The sequence below is a fragment of the Chinchilla lanigera genome, unplaced genomic scaffold (assembly GCF_000276665.1).
Source record: "Chinchilla lanigera isolate Chin_1 unplaced genomic scaffold, ChiLan1.0 scaffold00009, whole genome shotgun sequence".
Lineage (NCBI taxonomy): Eukaryota > Metazoa > Chordata > Mammalia > Rodentia > Chinchillidae > Chinchilla > Chinchilla lanigera.
This window is the reverse complement of record NW_004955410.1, coordinates 21,520,002-21,543,140: the sequence shown is the minus strand read 5'-3', so window position 1 is coordinate 21,543,140 and position 23,139 is coordinate 21,520,002. Positions and strand designations below refer to the sequence as shown.

Below are 23,139 nucleotides of genomic sequence, written 5' to 3'. Positions count from 1 at the left end.
CAGAAGATCTGAAGTAATAGTGCCTGAGAATTATTCAAAATTAATGACAAATACCTATCAATAGAAAAAAGGACCTTTGTGGACATGAAAGAGGACAAACATAACAATATATAGGCAGATCATGTTCACGCTACAGAAAACCAGAGTAAGATTTTTCAAAAATGAAGGGAGTACTTTTTCTACGGAATAGAAAGGTTAAGAATATTAGATTTCTTCTAAGAAACCATGCATTCAAGAAGAGTTTAGTGAAGTGTATAAAGTGTTACATGCAAAAAAGAATATGAATTTAGAAATATGTATTGGGTAAAATTATCCCTCAAATAGGAAGGAAAAAAAAATGAAGGTTTTCTTAAACAAACAAAAAGTAAAAGGAATTTATTGTCAGTAGATCACTATTGCAATAAAAATGTTAAAATAAGTTTTTCACCAGCCATGAAAAGAATATACGTCAGAAACTCTGATCTATATTAAGGAAGAAATAGATGAAGGTAAGGTTTTTATTTTATTTTATTTTACTTTGCTTATTTTATTGTTCGGCAGTACTGGGAATTGAACCCAGGGCCTTCACACTGGGAGATATCCCTAGCTCTTTCATACTTTGTTTAAGACAGAGTTTTGCTAACTTGGCCAGGCTAGGCTTGAATTTGTGATCCTCCTGCTTCAGTTTCCCAATGTATTAGTATGCACCACACACCCAAGTTATTTTTCTTACTAACTTATCAAATAAAAATCATGAATCTTAAAAGGACAGTAATGCAATACTATGAATAACTCCTTGGTCACAAGTTTAAAAATTTACATGACATTAACCATTCCTATGAAAAACACAAACTGCTAAATCACAAAAAGGAGAAGTAAATAATCTGAAAGTCTCCATCTACTGAAAAAAAAAATGGAATCAATAACTTTCCAGATGGTTTCCCTGGTGAATTTTAATAAAAATTTCAAAAGATGGGGTATAATCTTTCCAAGAAAGGAGAAAAAAAGGAATATTTCCCAAGTCATTTTATGAGGCTAGCATTATTATATGATAAACATAGGTATATTCAGCAATAGATAACCATGTGTTTATATCTTTCATGAACATTCTCTTGAAGATTCAAAAATCTTCCAAAAATTATCAATGAAATGCAACAATGTACAAAAGAATTACACCACACAAATAAGTGACATTAGTTCTAAACATAAGGGGCCAATTCACCATTTGCAAACTGGTTCATGTAGTCCATAATATCAAACAGATAAAAAACAAAAATCATGTCAGCATTTCAATTAATATACAAACATATTTGATGAGAATCAATCCTTAACTCTTAGGAAATTAGAAAAAGAGAAAACTCAAGTTGATAAAGAATGCAAACATAAAATCTTCAGCTAACACCATACTTATTTGATGAGGAAAAAAGGTGCATTTCTGCTAGTACTGGTACCAAGGCAATGATGTCCCTCTTACCTTTCCTATCTGGCACTTTCTGAACATCCCAACTAATACAGTAAGACATGAAAAGGAAACAGCAGGCCTACAGACTGAAAATAAATAATTCTGTTCACAGATGATGTGATTATCTGTGTATGTAGAAAAATCTCAAAACATCTCAACAAAACTCCTGAAACTATTAAGCTACTTTGGCAGTTCTACAATATATAAGGTTCTATTGTTTTGTTTTGTTTTTTGGTGCTGAGGATTGAAGCAAAGGGCCTAATGCTCAGCTACACTCCATGCAAAACACAAGGTTCATATAAAAAGTCAACTGTCTTCCAGTACACCAGTAACAAACCATTGGAACTTGAAATGCAAGACACAATGACATTTATATTATTCATATTTATATATTATTTCTATGACTATATTTATATCACAAAATGAAATAACTATAAATTAACAAATTATACATAGGATCTATATTTTTTTGGGGGGGGCACGAGGAATCGAACTCACAACCTTGCACTTGCCAGGCAGGCTCTTGTGCCACTGAGCTATATCCACAGCCTGCCAGTAGGCTCTACATGATGAAAACTACAACACTTTGAGGAAAGTAACCAAAGTTCCAAAGAGAAAGAGACTTATTTGTGTTATGGATAAAATTTAATATTGTTCAGGTGAAAATTCTCCCCAGATTGATCTATAGATTCAACATAGTTCCAATCAAAATCTAAGTAGGTTATTTGGTGATTATTAACAACACAGATCCTAATGTTTATAAGGAAGAAAAAGACAGATTGGCCAAAATAACAGTGAAGAAGAACTAGGAGAGTGACACTACCCAACTTTAAGAATCACTATAAAACTGTAGTAATCAACGTAATGTGACAGAGGCTCAGGAAAACAACAGACAAAGCAATGGACCAGAATAGAGGCCATTAATAAACTGGTCTTTGACGATGGAACTAAGGCAATTGAGTGGAAAATAGATAACAACCTTTCTGACAAATGCTGCTGGCAAAATTTGTGTTCACATGAGAAATAAGGAATCTAAACAAAGACCTTATACCTCTCTGTAAAATTAAATTAAAATGAATTATAGATCTAAGTGTAAAGCACAGAACTGTAAAAGTGTTTTTGACAATACAGGACAAACAAAAATCTGTGACTTTGGGTTTGACAATTAGTTTTGGATATAATGCCTAAAAACATAATTTATAAAAGAAAATGTTGATAAGTTTAGCTTTATTAAAATTAGTATCTTCTGTGCTGTGAAACGAGACAATCAAGAAAACCACAGCCTGGGGGAAAATATTTGTAAAATACTACAGCTGACAAGATAGGCAGTGTCTTACAAAATAAACACAGTTATACCATAAGATTCAGCTAATGTAGTCCTAAATATTTACCCAAATGAGATGAAAATATTTCCACAAAAAGCCCTGCACAAAAATATGTATAGCAACTCTATTCATAATCACAAAAAGTAAAATGTCTTTCAGTAGGTAAATGGATAAACTGTTTATCCACACATTCATCAATACAGTGAGTATTATGCAGTGATAACATTAGATATGCTTCAAGCCATAAAAAGACATGGAGGATTTGTGTGTGTGTGTGTGTGTGTGTGTGTGTGTGTGTGTGTGTTGCTGGGGTGGAACCCAAGTGCACATTCCCAGCCCCTTTTTCATTCTTCATTTTGAGACAGTGTCTCCCTAAGTCACTGAGTTTCCCAGGCTGGGCTCAAACTTGCGATCCCCCTGCCTCACCAGCCCTCGGTGCTGGCATTCCAGGCATGCGCCACCACATGCTGCAAGACACAGAGGAATCTTAAATGTGTATTTTTCAGTAAGAGAAGCCATTCTGAAAAAGCCACAGACAGTATGATTCTAACTATAAGACTTCCTGTAGGGCACAAAACTATAGAGACAATAACAATACACACAAAAAAAATCACTGCTTATTAGGGATGGAATGGGATAGGGATGAACAGGTTAAGCCCAGGGAATGTTTAAGGTAAAGAAACTATTCTGCATTATAATGGTGGATACATGGAATGACATCATGCACTTGTTCAAACCATAAAACTTAACTACACAAGATAATCCTCAATGTAAATAATGGATGATATTAATAATAATGTCCTCATAATGGCTCATACCAAAGTGTATTGATAATGTGGGAGGGTATTAATCTGAGAATTCTGCTCAATCTTTCTGTAAATCTAAAACGCTTCCATAAAGTAAAGGTGATGAATTTAAAAAAGAAGTCAAGCAGAAATTAATACTCAGTTTGGTCCTAGTAAGCACAGAGAATCAATTAGAGCTCCTCATATGGTAAAGAAATGAAACAAGCTTTCTGTTACTTTTGGACAACACGCTGGACTCTGAAATAAAAGAAAATGTGCAAAATTAAAAATCTTTATTCCTATTGTGATGTTAGCTTTACAAGTCACACATTACTGTCCTTGAAAACATTTATCAGTTTGTCCTCAGTCTACTTGTTGAGAAAAATAAAGTATATAAGACTTTAAAATGACATTCCACAACAAAATATTTCATTTTGATCTAATGAAAATAAATACAACTACTCCTTAGCCACTACAACATAAAGTCAAGATCAAGCTCTCCCTGAATCTTAGGCATAATTTTGAGGGCTGAGCACATATCATGTACTGTATAAATGAAGAACCAACATTATCCCTATTTTCCAGGTGAAGGAATCACAGCCTAGAGAAGTTACATTACCCAAATCTTCAGCCTGAGATTTCAAAGCATAGATTCAAAGCCTGCATCATAGCACTGCATCATTCTCAGTACCTGGAAAACTAGTGTAAATCAGGCAAGATTCATCACAACAAAACTAAGAGTACCAAAATATATGAAAATGTTCCAGTGTTTGTCAACCCGGGATATGATTTTGAGGAAAGGTTTTATGAGCATAAGTGCTATTATGGTGCTACCTTTGTAGAACTATGTACCTCCATGGGTTTATAAAATGTGTACTACGAGAAAAAAGAGTTTGCATGGCGGAGAGGGAGGAAGAGACTGAGAGGGAGAAAGAAAGAGAAAAGAAAGAGAGGGAGAAGGAGAAAGAGAAGGAAAGAGGACAAAGGATAAAATAGATTTTAAGGCCTTATAAAAAATCTCCATGTATTCATTTTGAATTACAATAACTTGAATGCGTCACCAAGGTACCACAACATAACTGCTGATGGCTACACCGAAGGGAGATTTATAAAGCTATATATCTCATCTTTGCCTCCTTTCCAATTTACTCAGTGGAAAATGCCATTGGCCTTCCAAAACCTTAACTTATGTTTGGACCCATTCCATCTTCGAGTCTTATTTTTGTGTTGCTGGCCATTAAAATGAATATTTCAGTAGGGCTGCAACAGCCTTATTAGCCCAAGCCAAGCTTTATATGGTTTGTTCACTTTAAGAGGTTAATCTACCCGGCCAGCTCATTTTTGTTCAGAAGCATTAAATGGAAAGGCTGTAAGATTCAAAGAAAGGCAAAGTTCACTGAGTGAGACCTCAATTACATAATGGTGTATAAAACCTCTAGATATTTTTTACCATAATATTTTATGAAACATGCACATACTGGAACACAATCCAAATTAAATGGTTTTGAAGGTCAGTTCAAAGTCACTACGTATGCAGTAGTATCTCTGTGAGAAATGCGTACTATTTCAAAAGTGCATGGACCCAGAAGCTTTCTTTCCCTACTTTACAGTTTATTGCCAGTCTAGCAGTGTACTCTATAAGGAGAATAAGTTACGTACTACAGCTATAACAGTACCTGGACCCATGCATCAAGGTCATTAAACTCTTCCAAATTTCCTATCCACACATCCATCTGTTATAGAGCAAAAGGAACCACAGGGCAAAATTCTAGCAGGAAGAATTACTTTAAGTGTAGGCAAAAAATACAAAAATTAAAAGCAATATGTTATTCTCAACTTCAATACAATTATGTAAAGCCTTTGATTGTTGTGAAAGTAGCAACAGACCCCTATTCCCTACATTTAAAGTGAACTAGGAATGGGCATGATGAGAGTGAACCATTAGTATTATTCTGATATTTCTCCAAGGTCCAGATTTTTGGGTCAGTGATGATTCTCCTCAGGGGAAGGAAGTAAAGGTCCATTTTGCATGACAAAGGTCAGATTTCTGCGGGCCAAAGAGACCTCTGTAGTTCACTGTTCCTGAGCTGTCACTCCTGGGGGAGGTGCCTAAAGGTCAAGAGAGACTCCAAATTGTGCTTACTGCTTAGGGGACACCCCAGGGCTACCTTAATCAACTTAAGGTCATTGGAATTTCTTACCCAGGTTACAGTTTCATCCCCTTAAATTGTGTCATGTAAGTAACTCAGCAATGATGTTGACTTAAAATTAAAAGCAGTATTAACAAAAGATAGGGTCTGCTAATTTAACAGTATCTTTTAAGTCTAAAATTGAGTGCAGTGAAATTCAAGTAGACAACAGAGGTTAATAATCTGGCACCAAGAGCAAAGCATGAATTTACAATAGCTGCGCTGGTATTTTTGCTATGTGAGGTATGATACTACTCTAGATTCATCTGAACACGGCGTGGCTTTATATACAAACACTATTAGCAGTTTCTCCAATCATCACCTACATTTTATTATGGTAAAATTTTATTGTTTACTTTTTTGTTATGACTTTTAAGTCACTGAAATGAGACAAGTGCTAAAGTAAAAAATATTATTTCAAAATATTTCAATGCTTTTCTAATGAGTGCAAATATATGTCTAAATTATCTCACAATAGAATTGGCAATATAGCAAACGGATCGTATTTCTAAGAGTTGGAAGAGGTCTGCCTATTTGTAATTAGTGAAGGTTATCTCTAAGTATTTTGTATAGCATGTAAAGAACATCTGGATTTAATTATATCATACTTTCTTAGACAATGGGAATTGAATTAGGAATATTTTGAAACCCCTATAGAGATATTAAAGTATTAGCAGCTATTCAAGAACTTTATTGCTACAACGCTTAAAAATGTTTCATTCTACAGATCAACAGCCTGACACTTCATAAATATCAGATTTTCAATATAGAAGGAAGAAACTTGAAATACTGGGCTAACACAGAAAATATATCACTGGAAAAGGCCAGGGATTTTCACTATTATAAAATATTACATAAACATGCACAAAAAACGTCTTGCGTATTTACACAGATTTGAATAAAGGTGCATAACATATATCCTGAGCAGGATTTCTCTTTGAGTTTTGTTGTGGATTGAGAATTTCAGTGAGAATAAATTAACAACTTGTTATTCATTCTTCACAGAGGAAAAACCTAAGCTGTTCTCATGGAAACAGTAGGATACAAAGTATGAATTTTTAGTAATTTATCCCTAAGTTTTAAAAAAGATCATATTTTCTTTCTGAATGCTTACTGGTCCCAAATGTCACTTTTTAAACAGAGTACCGGCTCTGCAGTGAGATTTCAATCTCCCAGTGTTAAGAATATATTCAAGCCTGTGTGCTCAGCAGGATAGAAGCCTTTCTCTGTAAATGTAACTATATCACTCATCAGTAACCCTCTGCTGTAAGAGGATTCCGTATTTTCTTTCCTTGTAGGGATTACTTGGGTCCTGGATGCCAGTCACTGCCCTGAGACCTGGGACAATATTCACATATTCTGTCTCAATAGCTCTTACACACGCCACTGCTATAACTAAATGTCAAGGCCGTAGATCAAAGTTCCCACATTCTAAATCTCATGTCCTTTACGGATCAATTTTCATAAACCATACTCCTGTTTTAGAAATAGATCGAGGCTCACTCTTGGTTTTCTTCCTTTTATCCCAGAGAAGTTTATTTATAAGAAAGGCAATACGATTTGTATATCATAGTGTGAAATTCTGATGCCCTACATGAAACTCAAGTCATTTTTGCATTTGTATAATCTTCTATTGAAGTATTTAACTACAAATATCATTTTAGAAATACAAAAATCTTTAGGCTATAAAAACAAAAAGGCACAGACTGCTTTGTGATACCCAACCATCTTTTCCCAGTACCTTGTACAATGTGAGGTAGACAGTAGGTCATAAATTCTAATTCATGGTTTTTGTTTTTAAATCTTCATTATGCTACCGTTAAATTATATGGCGGAAAATAACTTCAGCATGTGTTTTTATAATTGGTATCTATTTTAATTACTCAAAATTGCTTGGAAAAATGAAGATAAATTTGAAATAATCATCAAATTGTAGATTTTATATACAAATTTACAGCTATCTATACTTCTTCAAGTAGATCTGAGTAAAACTCAGTAATCTACACTGTCTTCTACGAATACCTTTTCAGATCAATTGTGGGTATAAAAAAATTTTAAATTAACAATTATCTCTAAAGAACTGTATTTGGCAAACACTGTAAAACTTAGCATACCCAAATGCTACTTGTGAGTACAACATATCTAGCTAATGTTTACATGTGTTTATTGAAGTGTAAGAGCATGTAACAAATTAAACGTAAAAGTATCAGAGTATGCAAAAAAAAAAAGATGGGATAAAAGTACACGCCTTAGAGTTTTCAGGTTATTTATTAAGTTCCCAACAAAGCTTTATTATGCTGATTTGCCTAAACAAATTGTAACATAACTGTAAAGTGTGATCAAAATATACAGTGATATATTGAATTAACCCCCGCTCTGAAACACATCCTCTTGCTTCAGACATTCATATCCCCTTGTTCTTGTCAGCTTCTGAAGCAGATGTAGAAGTCTTCCTTCTTGGCTGTCTTTATGAAGTATGATAAAAATATGGTAAATGTTGCGGCTGAGTCCCACCCAATGGAAAGCTCAGCTCGTAAAAACTCATGGTGTGTCCTCGTTCACCTAATTCAGCAGACTGAGCCCCAAGTGACTGCTGGCTCCTCCCCACAGTTAAAATGACCATCACAAGCAAATGGTTTGAATTTATTCAGGACACCAAGGCAGCCAGAATAGCAGAACTGAAGGCATTCATGAAAGCTTTCCAGAACTGCTTCAGAAAGCAGCGAGAATAGGATGTGAAGTAAGGAGGAATATTTTGGAGAAGATTAGTGGCAATGTGACATTTACAGTTTTTTTAAGTACGCATTCACTGTATGTTTGATCACACCTTATACACAGAATCATTAGGGCCGTAGCTTCTTTCTCAGTTCTATAATCCAAGAGGGATTAGACAACCCACTTAGGAGTTAGCCTTGGCCTTTCCCATTTTCGCTATAGAACCAACTAAAATTTAGGATTGAAAAAATATTTTTCAGGCAAGAAAATGTTCATTATTGGCGCTTCTGTAGTCAGTGGTTGAAACCAAGAAGAGCAACAGCTAGTGGAGGAAACTAGAGGCCTTACTCATGGAAAACAGTTACATTTTCTGAGAATCAAGTTCACATCGTCCCTTATTCTACCCTTTGTTCCTAACAGGAAAATAATTTGTCTCAGAATCAAATATAACTATTTAAAAAGGCACTTTGATTACAGAACAAACCAACTGATTAAGGAATAAGTAAGGAGTGCTTGTGTGTGCATGCGGTGTGTGCACATGCTTGTTTGTGCTGGGGAGGGGAAAGGTGGGTCTAACATCTATAATTTAAAATCCTTTGACTTTTCCCTTGAGGACGAAGAATGAAAGTAGGTATAGTATGGAAGAGCAATTGAGGTTCTTGTTAAATCAGCTTACCAGTTTTTCGAAGAGGGAAATCATCCTTGGCATCTTGAGTTCCTGGTAATGTATATTTGTAGGATGGAGATGTTCCACTCAGGGGTGGAGAGCTTTGATCCAATGATGTGTGGTGGGCAGCCCTACAAAAGGCAAAGGAGGTTCATCATTGATGCTGGAGTTTTTGCCGCACGTTGGTCAGCAATAATCAGTTGCACATGTAGTACACGTGCCTCAGCTGTGTTTATGTTCTTTCTGTTTAGTGTATACAAACCACAGCCTCATGGACCTGAGTTCATACAGTGGTATGTTGGGCAATGACACAGGATTCCTAAGAATGCCTACCATGTCTCTGGTCTTATAGTCACATAGAAAAGTTCACTAAAAGTGAGAATTTACCAAGCTCTTGAGCTTCTGATGATCTGAGATTATTGGGTATGTTTCCTCAAAAGCCACATTAATGAAAAGTCATCACCTGTATCCTTTACAGACAACAAGCCAGAACAACCAAGATGAAGGGAAGGATAAACAAAGGCTTCCTTTTTAAAAATTTCTAGGCAACACATTCAAGTACATGAGGGTAGCTTGTTTAATGAAAAGACACCAAAGTCTCAAGTGTTCTGATTTCTGTAACAGTTCCAAAGATGTGGAATAGAGATCACACTCTTCCTCAATAAGAAGCTAATTTTAATTTTTTTTCTCTTTCCTGGGTGAATCTACTGAAAAAGATACGCCTCTGCTACTGAACTAAACAGACTACTCAATAATACAAACACATACAAATATTCAAAACAATGAAGACAATGAACAATGCATAATATCACCAAGACAATAATTATTTTACTATTATTTGCTTGAGAAATTCTCAATAATTAACTAGTTTAACAGTATCTTATCTACTTATAACTACCAAACATAGGATAAAATTCAGATTCCATAAGTTAATAATTTATGATTACCTGAAGTTCAATTCCATATAAACAAGAAAGGTTTGATAAATAACATGTGGGAATCATTGCTAATATACTCGAGAACTGCAAAGAATTTTTAAATGATAGCTTATTTGAATTTAGTAGTTTTTCATTAAAAAATTATATATTTCTAAAAAATGATGGGCACATGTACAGCTTGAAGTGGAAGGCATTATGAACTAGTTATAATTTGTGAATGCAATTTTAAGTAACAAAATTGTTCTAAAGTATTTTGTAAGATTGATTAAACATCTAAAACCCTTTAGAAGTTGGCTTCCCAAGTTAAAAAACATGTAGGACAGAAATTAAATTGTAAAAATCTGTAAAACAATCTGGAGTCTGCCTGTTTACCTTTTTGTTAAGGCAAAAAATGGCAGGTATCTATAAAATAGACTTATAAGTTCAGTAACTATTTTAAAAAAACTTCTGAGATGCTCCAGATTCCATGTAATAATTATTTCTTCCTTTCCTGGATGATTTGAGGAATTTAAAAATACATTCATGGCAAATCCCTTAGTCATTCAGAGATCACATTTACGAGAGGAACAGAGCCATTATCTATTAACCTATTATTCAAATATGATTTACCTATCAGTGCTTTGCTCGGGCTTTTAAAAATACCAGATCCTTCATATTTTATAAAAGAGTAACTATGTACCATATAATATCTCTGTACTGGACTGGGTAAGACAGGAGAACATAAACGGTAATATCACAGCGTATCATGTTGTCAGCCCGTGTGTTAGAAGCCAAACTACTATTTTATTGGGTAGGAAGAAATGAAGTGTCATGGGTAGGGGTAAACTTGTCCCCGAAGACTTAGATTTGTTTATTTTAGCTATCCCCTTCTTTTCCCTTTCTTTCCCTATCTTAAGTTCCTTTCCTCCTTCTTTTAACTATTTAGTTCAGTCAAAATCATTTGGATTTCTAAAAATAGCTCCGACTTCCATTTTATAGCAAGCCAAGTAAAATCAAATCAAATCACAATCTGCCAAACATTTAGAAATTATGTATAGATATCACATGTACCATCTGAGAATAGAAAAAATGCAAAATACAAATTAATGTCTATGCTGTAACCCATTTGTCAGTTAACCATTCAACAATGAACATCTATACTTCTTTGTCCTCAGGATAATACACTCTGGGCTGGGGATGTAGCTCAGGGAGTAGGGCCCATGAATCAGTGAACTCTTGCATTGTATGTAACATTTTTTTATAGGGTCGTCCAACAACCCTCCAAGGCAGGTACTGTTATTATCCTCTTTTTATGGAGAAGGAAAGGGATCCTTAAAGAATTCAAGGAACTTGCCCATGGCCACGCAGCTGAGAGACAGCAGTCTTGGGATCTGTACCCGAGATGGCTAAATATAGAACATGCGCTCTTTAACCTTGAGAATAAAAACAGCCAAACACTGAACATACGTGTACCAGAGCTTGGGATGGCGGCTCACGGAATGATTTTTTCCATTAGCTGGAGTGTCTTTCGTTGCTGATTTACTCAACAGGAATTCTTGAAGCTTCTGCTTTACTTCAGTACTTGCCACTGCCCCTGAAACACACACACACACACCAAAACAGATGTTGATTGTGAGTTGTGTGCTCTCACACCTCTAGAATATTTAACAAGTAAATGGCTTGTTATATCACTGCTCACAGCACATGGAGTTTTCCTATTAAAAAAAAGAAAGTAGAGTCTAAACAGGCTTTAGAAAATGGCATTGTGATGCTTTGCAACTATTATTTAACTGCCAATTTTCAAAAGAACTTCAGTGAGTTCTTTAATGGCTTTTTCAGAAAGGGGATTCCCACATTATTAGTTTCATTTCAAGTTTAAAAAATACTGGTGAGGAACAAAATACTGTACATTTTTTAAAAATCAGGACTCTTGGGGAGTAAATTACATCCCTTAAATATAGTAAAATGGTATTTTCTGAATTTCTAGGTTAAAAAAATATAACATTTTAAAACATCCCTTTCAGCATTCAACAAATAAATATCACCGACAATTGCAGTTCAGATCATCAAATTTTAAAGCTTGCTTCGACCTGAGTTTGAACTGGCCTAGTACAGTAGAATTATTTGGATCTGTCTCCCTCTTGTGGATGGTTCTTTTATAAGTGTTCTATCTTAAATCTTCCCAGTCTAAGGATGCAGGAGCTCAGTGGAGGCAAGGCATGACTTACAGAGTAGTTATTACTTGGGCAGGAGTAAGGAAAGAATAATGAGGAGATTTGGGCATAACTTTATTATTAATCAAGATAGTTTACACTAGATAGCTTTTGTATGACATTATTTTGTAGGTCTAAAGGAACAAGAATTCGCATCTTTGTCAATACTACGTTTATTCTTTGGATGCTTGCAGACTGAATAAAGAGAGCTGGTATGCAAATGTAAGATCAGTACATTGGAGTCTATAATTTATTCTTTTTATTAAACACAGACAGTTTTTTGACAACTTTCATTCCACTCATTCTCAGGCTTCTTTCTGAATGTTGATCCGCTAAAGATGAGGGAAGAGAGTCCATCTTTTACCCTGGTGCCTCTTACTTTCTCGTCCTCTATCTTTGCCTCTGAGAGGAGGGAGCTGCTGTTCTCTGCGATGCCTCTCTACTTCCTGTTCTTGCCTCTGCTGCTCCAGTTTCTGCTCCTTTTCTAGGAGTTCTTGCTGCTGTTTTATGGCTAGAAGTTCCTGTTGCAACTTGCGAGAAGAGAAAGACATGAGAGTGTGCAATTTCTTTAAGCTTCATAGTTATCACTGGCTGAGCAAAACTGAAATGTTAGGAGCTTTTGGAACTTGTTTGTATTTAGTTTATATTTTTACCCACTTTTTTTTAAAAAAAACTTATTGAAATCTGAAGACAAGCAACTCATGTCAAGATGGTCTCAGTATCACCAACAAGCTAGATTTAGGAAACTATGCTTCTTGTGCCTGATGAGCAAAACTAATTAATAAATCCATTTAGATATTATAGTTTCTGCTGATTAAACTTTTATCTCTTTTAGCAACTTCCCTTGATACATATGAAATATATGAACACACAAATGCAGGCACTGCCCAGAAGTCTACTTTACATAGTCTCTCACATAGTAAATAAACAATGGAGATTCTCCATTCTTACCCTGGGAATAGGTGTGGAAATTATCAAGGTGAATAGAAGGGCGAGATGTGAGTTAATTTGGGGTAAGTCTACCTGAAATAGAATGCAGGCTAATAATGTCAAAACCTTATAGAGAGCATTTTTCAATAGACTTAGGCAAGCTACACATCTGCAATAAGTTCTTCTTTCAAAATAGCAAGTCTTTAATCTTTCATCTAATACACGAAACCTTATGATTAGAGACACTGGTCAAATGAAATCACTTACATAAAACTACTCTCTAATGCAAAATTGTTCAGGTTTGTGAATTCCTTGAATCTTCTTCTAAAAGATGAATAACATGAATATGAAGTATCTTAGTAGCTATCTGGAGATGTCAGTTTCCTTCCAGACTGAGAAGTATATATCTATAGACCATAGTAACTGCCCAGCAAGGAATAACTAAAGACTCTGAGTCCTACTTAGCCTGTGACATTACTAGGTATGAGACCTGGACAAGTCACTAAACCACTCAGAGCCTTGGTGCTTCATAGGTTTGAAAAAGGAAAATCTCCCTCACATCACATGTTCCTAATGCATGTAACATTTAGTTATTTGGTGTGAACCATACTCATTTCCTACTATTATCTATAGCAATCAAAACTAACGAAAGCATGCTTTGCTCCTTTATATTAGATAAGCACTTAAAATTCTGAATTTTATAGCAAATAGTAACAGAAACAAAAACAGAAAGCCATAAGGAATGACATCAGGGTCACTCTGGGGCAAGAGGAAGGCACCTCTGTGGGTCAGCCACAGCAGACTCACTACTCCCAAAGGATATGGTTAGAAGCACTCTGGTTACTCTCCGTTTTAAAATCTTTGGCATTCTGGCCGATATATCAGTCCCTTAATGGATGTTTTCAGATGTTTTACTGTTGCTAAAAATACATGACTGCTTAAATTCTGTTTTAGCGTGAATTCTACACAGATTCAGCACTTCAACCCAAAGATTCAATGCAATTGAAGTTTAATCTCTCTTAGAAATCTAGAAAAGCATATGATTTAATTACCATAGCTACTACTCTTACAAACATTGCAGGAGTGAGGTACAGAAAAATAAAAGAAAGAAAACTTCACCCCTTTACTTTCAAATGTTCTGGACCATAAATGAGGCAGGGTGATTTAGGAGCCTTGGAGAAAAACAAAGACTACAAATGCTGGAGCAACTATTTACAGGCTTGTAGCTTTGGAAAGTTACATTATTTCTGTCTTCTTCGGTTTACTATGTGGAAAAATGGCATAAGACCATCTAATTCAACAGATGTTGATTGTTAAAGCCAGAGGTTCAAAAAGCTAATATAGTTAAGACATCATGCACTGTCTTCCTCATCTGAAATCTAATCAAAGGTCAAAGGCATCAACTTTTAGCCTTACCTATAGAAAGTAACACAAAATTAAACAGTTGAAAGAGCAAACTGCTTCCAAATCTTAAGGGGAAGTTTTAAATATGACTTCAACTTCTGAGAAAATAACTTATTACTTTGGAAACGTCAGTTAAAAGCTAAATTTTCCTTTTTCATTGTCTCATCCTCCTTATTCTCTTCAGACCCTCTTTTCTAACATTTTCCAGATGTCAATAAATCCACTATATCATTTTGTTCGTGTCACAGAACTATTTAATTGCTATAATTAGCATTTGAGTGAAATTAAATTAATTTCTAAAAAATTTATATTAATCTTATAGCTATAAAAAGTACCAAAGATAAATTATATTAATAATACTATTAAGTTAGCAGCATTGCTCTGTATTAAAGAAAACAAGACCCACATACAGTAGCAAGACAACTACATAGTTCCTTATGGTAAAGTATATTGATTCTCTCTATGCATCATTGCCATCATAACATGCCTGGGAAGACTGGAGTACACAATCTGGACACAAATACTCCTATTACTGTTTCAAAGTTAAGGGGCTGGGGGTTTAGCTCAGCGGCAAAGCGCCTGCCTTGCAAGCGCAAGGTCGTGAGTTCGGTTCCCGGTACCGGAGAAAAAATCAAAAAAAAAAAAAAAAAACAAAGTTAAACTAAATAGTACTTTAGCAAGCATGAAAAGATATGCCTACGAACAAATGAAGTCTACTTCAAAATGTATCTGTGTGTCACTGACTTCATAAGGGACTTAAAAGAAAATTTTTACTCTTCTTAAGGTACTTTATAGATCAATAACACAAATATATTAGGAGTTCTTTTAGTGAAGTTCAGTAGTAAAAGAAAAATGTATTTTATATCAAACTGATTTTAGGAAATTAAGACAATATAGGCCTTCTCTTGTAAAACACAGAACATAGGGAAGAAGATAGAATTTTTATCTTCTTGGATACTGTAATATTGATGTGGTAAAATTATATGATTTAGCAAAGATTACTTATTTTTATTAACCCCACATCAGTGTGCTTGTGTTTGATACCCAAGTAATAAACTACCTAGAAAACAGTTAAATAAAATACAACATAACATATAATGTATTATACTAAATTATCATGTATTTATATTATGGTTAATGGAGTTAGATATAAACATTTTTACTGTAAATACATGCTTTACTGTCATAATCAAATAAATATCTACTTTATCAAATTTGAAGATCTTTGATTTTAAATATCTCAAATAGCTAGAAAATTTATAAACAAAACTAATATTTTCCAATGAGGATACAAATGAAATAAGAAGTATGCAGATGCATATACAATAAATCGGTAATAAGTGGGACATCATTTAAAAATGCTGGGAGATATATATATATTTTTTTTTTCTTCTGAAATAATTTAAACACCTCCAACTTTCAACTACCCATAAAATCATTTCCATAAATTCTTATCTATAGTCTCCAACAAGATGTGATAAAGCTTCCTTCAGTTTTTTATGTTATTATTTTGGAAATACACATCACTGTATTTTTTCTCTCTAAGGAAGATCAGGGCATATCCAGAGCATCCACTTGTTGACCAGAGATTAAAAGCAGACAAACAGGGGGCTGGGGATTTAGCTCAGCGGCACAGTGCCTGCCTGGCCAGCCTCAGGTCACAAGTTTGATTCCCGGTACCGGAAAACAAACAAAACAAACAAACAAACAAAAAACAAAAGCGGACAAACAAACAAATAAAAAACAGAAGAAGGCTTTCTCTGTTTATATGAGATGATTAATTTATCCTTTCTGCTAAATACGATATGCAGATCCTTTAGAAAGTTAAAATGTGCCTTGCCAGGCTCATGGCTCTTGACTGTGAGAAGATTTGGCAAACACACAGAAGAGAACCTAAGTGAATGGTAAGCTACAGTATTATTCCCTTCTAGTGATTCTATAGCTAAGAATAGAAGTAGTAGAGGCTTCTCTAAGAAGCAAAGTAGGTGTTTAGCAGGTACTTACCCAAAGTTCCCACTGACAAAATCACAATTCCCTTCAAGCCATCCATCTATGTCTTAATCACAGTGAAACTTCCCCGCTAGTGCTCCCATGCGTATGTCTCACACCCATGCCATGGTGAAGAGGCCCAGACTAAAAAGGTCCTAGACAAAGAAATATTTGCTACCTTGATGTGCTCCTGAAGCTGAGCCTGGTGCTGCCGTGTCAAGTTCTCGTGCTGTTTCTGAAACTCCGCTATCAGGAGCTGCTTCTGGATTTGTTGCTGCTGCTGGATAAGAAGTAACTCTTGCTGCAGCTGCTTCTCACGGACGACAGGGTCCACCACCGGCATCATCATTCTGAGGTCTGTCCTTAGGTCTAGAGGTGAGATGGGCTCCAGGCCCACAGGAACCTCTGACTTCACATCCACTGGAAATCCGGGAGAAAAGAGAGCATGGGGAATAGAAGATTGGAAATTAGCACACAGAACTAAAGACAAATAAAAAATAAAAGACAATGTACCTATACAAAACATGGTGTGTCAATGATTCTAACATGAAATTTCCTTTCAATAATGATTAAAAGTCTTCTTTGCACATCAGTTGTGATAAATGTCTCACATGCTGATTTTCACGCAGCAATGCATACTCTGACCAAAAATCCTTACATTTCCGCTTTTCAAAGAAGTAAGTTCAATTATTCACTGGATCCTTTAAAAAAATTAAGTCAACTTGAGACCAACAAATGAACACTATGAAGGGAAAGATGCCATATGTAGGAGAGCTATTACAACTACATTTGTGAAAGTATTAATATTTTTAAATAATCAGAGTCAGAAGTAATATCGTACCTTAGCAAAAGTCAAACATATAATGTAATGTATTTGCAGGAGTATGCCAAGAAAGAATACAAATCTGTAAACCAAAATGGGGGAAACAGTGACTAACCAAAACAATGATGCCAAATCCAAACGTCAAGGAGGGAAAGTAGCCAACTTTCTAAGTGCAGGTTTTTAAACAGTAATCAACTCTATCTCAGTAACCTCATTCCTAAAATAAACAAGGCAGAAGTATGAGGAAACTTAAAGTAAGAATTTAATCTAGCTATTGAGGGAAGAAAGAGTTGATGAGAATAACCATGGAAGATTATATTTAAAGTTATAAAAATTAAATTAGATATTGTATATAAAATGCTTAGTACAACTTCAAGCAGATAAACACGCCACTTCCTAAAGGAATGGCTTAAGTAGGAAAGCTCACAGACAGGATAGATAACCAGATATACTACTTGTTTAGGGCTGGTGTCCCTTCTGATTGACCAATATCCACATCTAAGTGGTTTTTAAATATTTTGAGTATGACCTCTATCTATACCAACTGGGAAAGTTTTTGTAATTAAGTGAAACACATTCAATTAAAGGCAATAGGAATTTTGCTAGGGAAACTGGATTGTGTGGCTCTTCCAAAGAAGGAAGCCACTACTCAGATCTAAACAATTATTGGTGTGGTAAAAAATTTAGACCCAGCAAAGATGGAAATAACCAAATTATTAACTGAAAACTTATCTGAAAAATCTAAACATCCTGGGAACCAAACAAAATGGTTCTGTCACCTGTAAGTCAACTTTGACAGACAGGCTGCAAGTTTTTAAGCTCTGCTTTAATATCTAAATGTTGGTTCCTGTCCTTGTACCTGGAGAGCCCTGAGGATGTTATTAACTACACTAGGCCTCCGCTCCTTCCCTGCAAAATGGAAATAATTACACTGTCAGTAACAATGAAAGTATCAGAAAGCTTAAGTGAGATCACTCATTCGACGTACTGAGAGACCAAAGCACATCCCTCAATTAACACTTTGCTGTGTTTTTGTCACATGAAAATTGAAGCATTCTATATATTTAAATTAATGATCAATGATGATGAGTGGCTAGCAAAAATATATGGAGCAAATATGAAAATGAAATGGTATACGATTTTCCCTAAAAATTAGAAAATAAAAAGCAACAAAACATCTAGAGAATAAGAGTATACAAATCAGCAACTGAAAATCACCTTCAGTAATAGAGAGATTGAAATTGTACAGTAAGACATCAATATCTAATTATTAAGTAGTATGTATATAATTCCTGTATATACATATATTTGTGTGCAAATGACCCATTTTATAGACTAAGTACCTAATCAAATTATTTATTGCAAGTGGCACTGCCAATTTTTATAAAACTTCCACAAAATCAAATTTGTCACACGTATCAAGATGTGTTAAATATTTCTACCATCTGATTCACATTTTACAACTCTAGAAATGTATCTTACAGAGACTACAGAACTGCAGAAAAAACAATTCAGTGTCATGTCATTTGTTGAACTACTATTTGTACTATAATTGAAATCATCAACTATAAGGAAATGTCTAAGTAAAATATGTCACATCCATTTGGTAGAAAAATATGCAACCTTTAAAAATAATATTTATGAAACATTAAAAATGCTATTATAACATTAAGAGAAAAGGAATAAATGTGACATTTATGCTACAATAACAATTTAAAATACCTAAGTATAATTAATTTTGTCAATACACATTTGCTGTGTCCCTTAAAATCTCAAGCTACATTCTCAATGTTGGGACTTAGTAGTTTATTTTATTTTTTTAAGACAGAGTCTCAGCACTAAGTAAGCACATATTACACTTAGCTTTTTAATCATAATATTCTGTGAATTCTAATAGCAAGGACTGGTGATATAGAGGTGTACAATCTGGAAGAACATATCACTGATTCTTTCTCTTCTACTTTTCTGTGTTCTTCAAAATTGCAGCTGACATTCTGTCTACTGCACGTATCTTAGATTTGGAGATTCCAGCTCCTACAAAGTTAATATTCCATGTGGATTTAAGAAATATTTTCTGTGAGTTACAAAAGCATGACAGAAATCCTATCTATAGATGTAAAGGCTTAAAATACTAAAGCATTAAATGTCTTCACATGTCATTTGCATTGCATGTCCATGTGCAGATAGAGGTATTAAAAACACAGTTTATTTTTCAATATACTGATCAGAAATTTGCACTGATGGTATTGCATGTGACACTTTAAAGAAAATGGAAAAATAATTCATTAACAAATTATAGTTTGATGGACAGCATCTTTTAAAAATCTGGTACTTGTGAAATGAAGGGAGATAATTGGGATGAAAAAAATAAAAAAAAAAATAAAAATCTGGTACTTGTGAAATGAAGGGAGATAATTGGGATGATTCTGAAAGCAAATGAGAATGATGTCCTCTAAAAATCTCTTACTGCAATGCCCAATGAGAGACTTTTAGACTCTGGAACACTGGAGTAACATGAGACTTTGAGCATTAATTTAAAGAGCTGATATAATTCCAACGAAAAGCCATGGCTGTTAATGATATATTCCATATTTACACTAAAAAGGCCAAACTGTAGCCTTCAGGTTTTACATGGAAATCCCAATATATGAAAGTCAGAATTTTACCCTAAGAAGAGAAATGTGAATATTCAAATACCCCAGGGTCTCTTCTTTAGGCATTTCTATTATCAATATACTACAAACATCCAACCCCTAAAAATTCTAAAAAAATAAGAAAAAAAACCCACAACTCTCTGAAACAGTTACTCTAAACCTCAAAGGGTAATTTGACTTCTTACCCTGCTATCCCAACAGAAATGATTGTGTCTAACTGCTTGCCTTTGTTCAGAGACTAATCACTAAATTGTGAAAAATCACCCTCAACTTACAAAAACTGCTCTTGATTATAAATAATTGCCCAAGACTGAAAGAAAGCGGCAGGCAAGATCCCAGTCTTTCATCCAATTTATTCAGCAGCAATCCACATTCCATTTGTCTAGACTAAATATAGCAGCGTTTATACAAGAAATCAATAGTGCTTGCAGAGAGGCGAGCAAAGGCATGAATATTTCATCAAACTCAGAAAGAAATGGCAATCAGCAAACTGATAGCTCAGTATAGGTCATCTTTGGCCTGCTGGATCGGCTCCTATTACTTGGACAATAGCTCATCTTGGTCTAATCATACTCGTATCATAGCTGTTCTTTCTATTTTTAGCACTAATTGCATTGTGGGTGACAAAGGCTCATCGTCTTCCAAAAGGAATGTTGGGTTTTTCTTACATCTTTTGTGACAGGTTAACAAGCCTCCCAAGAAGCAAGAATGATAACACGATACAGGGCTTCAACAAGTTACAGTCAGTTTCAAATCATATAATGTGAAAGAAAGGCATTGTCTCTGTTATGTATCATAATTAGAAACAATCAACTTTAAAAGGAAAAATTAAACACTAGTTTTAACAGTCGGTAAAAGGAATCATCTTTGCTCACAGAGCTCTTTATTTGAGAACATGCAAAATTCCTTGCAAATTACTCAAGTATGTAAGTTAGAAGAAAGGTGATGGAAACAAACATAGCATGTTATAAATAAATCATGTCATATTTATAATAGGTTTTAAAACTTCATGCCATGAGTGAAAAAGAACCACGGAATAACTAGCTTTACTAGGACTTGCCTTACTTGTCTGAGATTGCAAGTAAATGCAAACATTATTCATATTCTTCATTTCATACATCAAATGCTGAGTCAGAACATGTCTACATATACATTAACTTGTATTTATTATCACTTTACAAAGTTTTATTCACTCATTTGTCACAGCTTTTCTTTGAGTTACTTCTTACCATTTAACAGGCATCAACTGATGCAGTTTTTATTGAGACTTTAGTTTTCAATAAACTTGCATTTGCAAAAGCTCTCATTTCAAAATCAAAACAAAATCCCAGGTCATATAGATGTTTATGATAATTATTTTTATTGAAGTAACATGTTCAGTTTAAATAAATTTCTGTGAGAAATTTTTTTTTTTTTGTCATTCTTAAGGGTGTTAAAAATTTGAATCAGAGGGGCAGGAATGTTTCTTGGTTCTTTGCTTGAACTACTGTTATTCATGTCACAGGTAAGCAGGGAGAACCTTCCCGTGTTCAAAAACAGGACATTGTTACCTTGTCAGTTGGCATGCAAACAACAAGCTATCAATTTTAAGTAAGTTTCCAGTGAACAACTTGTAAATCCCAGAGACAAAAACATTTTAAGTACACACAAACTTGTCCATGTAAAAGCATCACTGTGGGTGAACACCGTTAGTAGTGTTCACATAACAGTTGAATTTGAAATATAGGTTCTCAAACAATCACATTTGCCTAAATATCAATTTTTGTGTGTCAAGGATTTAGTTAAAAACTGCTAAAATTAGGACTCTGTTCAATAATCTGTTAATATTCATAATTACAGAGCTTACAACTCAGGACACATTATTAATAACGTTACTCAGAACTCTTTATGTCAATGAATGGTTGTTTACAACCACTAGCAAGTGGACACATGTACAATTTCTAGATGTGGGTTGAAACAATTATTGCTCTGATCATCTGTCTGCTTTTTCTACTCGGCCTTTTCATGCTTAGAAACCTGTAAGTATTTGGGCCTGCTACCATGTCATCTCTGAAATGCTTATCATTATCAAGATGTACACTGACACTAGCTCACTGGGTTGTGCCATAAACATCATCTTCTCTCTGTGGTGTGCTCTCCTTCCTATTGTTTTGAGCAGACCAAAATTAGTGAGGCACAATTTATTTAGTGACACCCAATACTAATTAGAAGGCTATCTAGTTTAAAGTCACTGTAAACCAAACTCTCTGTATGCACGTACATAATTCTACTGGTGGGGTTGGGGATTTAGCTCAGCGGCACAGTGCCTGCCTGGCAAGCATGACGTTGTGAGTTCGATTCCCGGTACCGGAAAAAAACAAAACAAAAAACAAACAAACAACAACAAAAAAATTCTACTGGTTATCTACTGGTTCTTAGCTAATGTAAGTACAGCTTTCACGGTTACATCTTACTGAACAGAAACTGAAGTGGTCTTGAGTATGGGGTGAAAGAAGGTCCATAAATAGCGCATTATAGTATTAGCCCGAATCACATCCTCTCATGTATGAAATCATTAGCCTCACCTGGAAAAACCTTGCAGTTCTGCTAAAGTGCCCACCTTTCTGAGAGTCTAGGATTCTAGCTTCACCACTATTTCCTTGTTACTGCTTATCCCTCAGGAAGTCAGACTTTATTTTCTACACCAGTTTACATTTTCTTCTGATAATGAATTTTCCTTTGGAATACCAGCTGCAACCAACCTGAGATACTAAGAGGGTCTGTGTCAGTCCTCTAGAACACTGAGCAAGGGATGGGACCTTCTAGCTTGTCTCCAGAGAAAAGCTACTGGGGAGGGTGACAGAAAATGAAAAACAGGGCTGTTCTCGACGTTACAGGGTGCAGAATCCACCAAGGGGAAGTTCGTCTCTGGTGCTTAGTAGTGTTTTCTCTAGCTTTCCAGGAACTGGAAAGGTCATTGTGTATGCCACGCCAAGACACCTGTTTGATGTCCCTGCCTGGAAAGGGGGTCTGGGACTTAGAATGGTGCTACAGCCCAGAAAACCCCTTCACTTCTCTCTTACTCCAGGGACATCACCACCTTGCCCT

At 35.0% G+C, this 23,139-nt stretch overlaps 1 protein-coding gene across 6 annotated transcripts in view; it reads right to left on the bottom strand.

Moving 5' to 3' along the window:
* The window catches only part of Hdac9 (histone deacetylase 9), an 885,718-nt gene that overhangs the window by 388,889 nt on the left and 473,690 nt on the right, over positions 1 to 23,139 (bottom strand). For 4 of the 6 annotated variants that reach the window (XM_005377344.2, XM_013510571.1, XM_005377345.2 and 1 more), the window contains 4 exons: positions 16,754 to 16,995; positions 12,632 to 12,782; positions 11,507 to 11,633; positions 9,132 to 9,253 (listed from right to left, as the gene is read on the bottom strand). In XM_005377344.2, the coding sequence (XP_005377401.1) occupies positions 9,132 to 9,253; positions 11,507 to 11,633; positions 12,632 to 12,782; positions 16,754 to 16,995 (642 nt within the window). The remainder of the gene's footprint in view (positions 1 to 9,131; positions 9,254 to 11,506; positions 11,634 to 12,631; positions 12,783 to 16,753; positions 16,996 to 23,139) is intronic. The other 2 variants (XM_005377351.2, XM_005377350.2) reach the window with 2 other exon arrangements.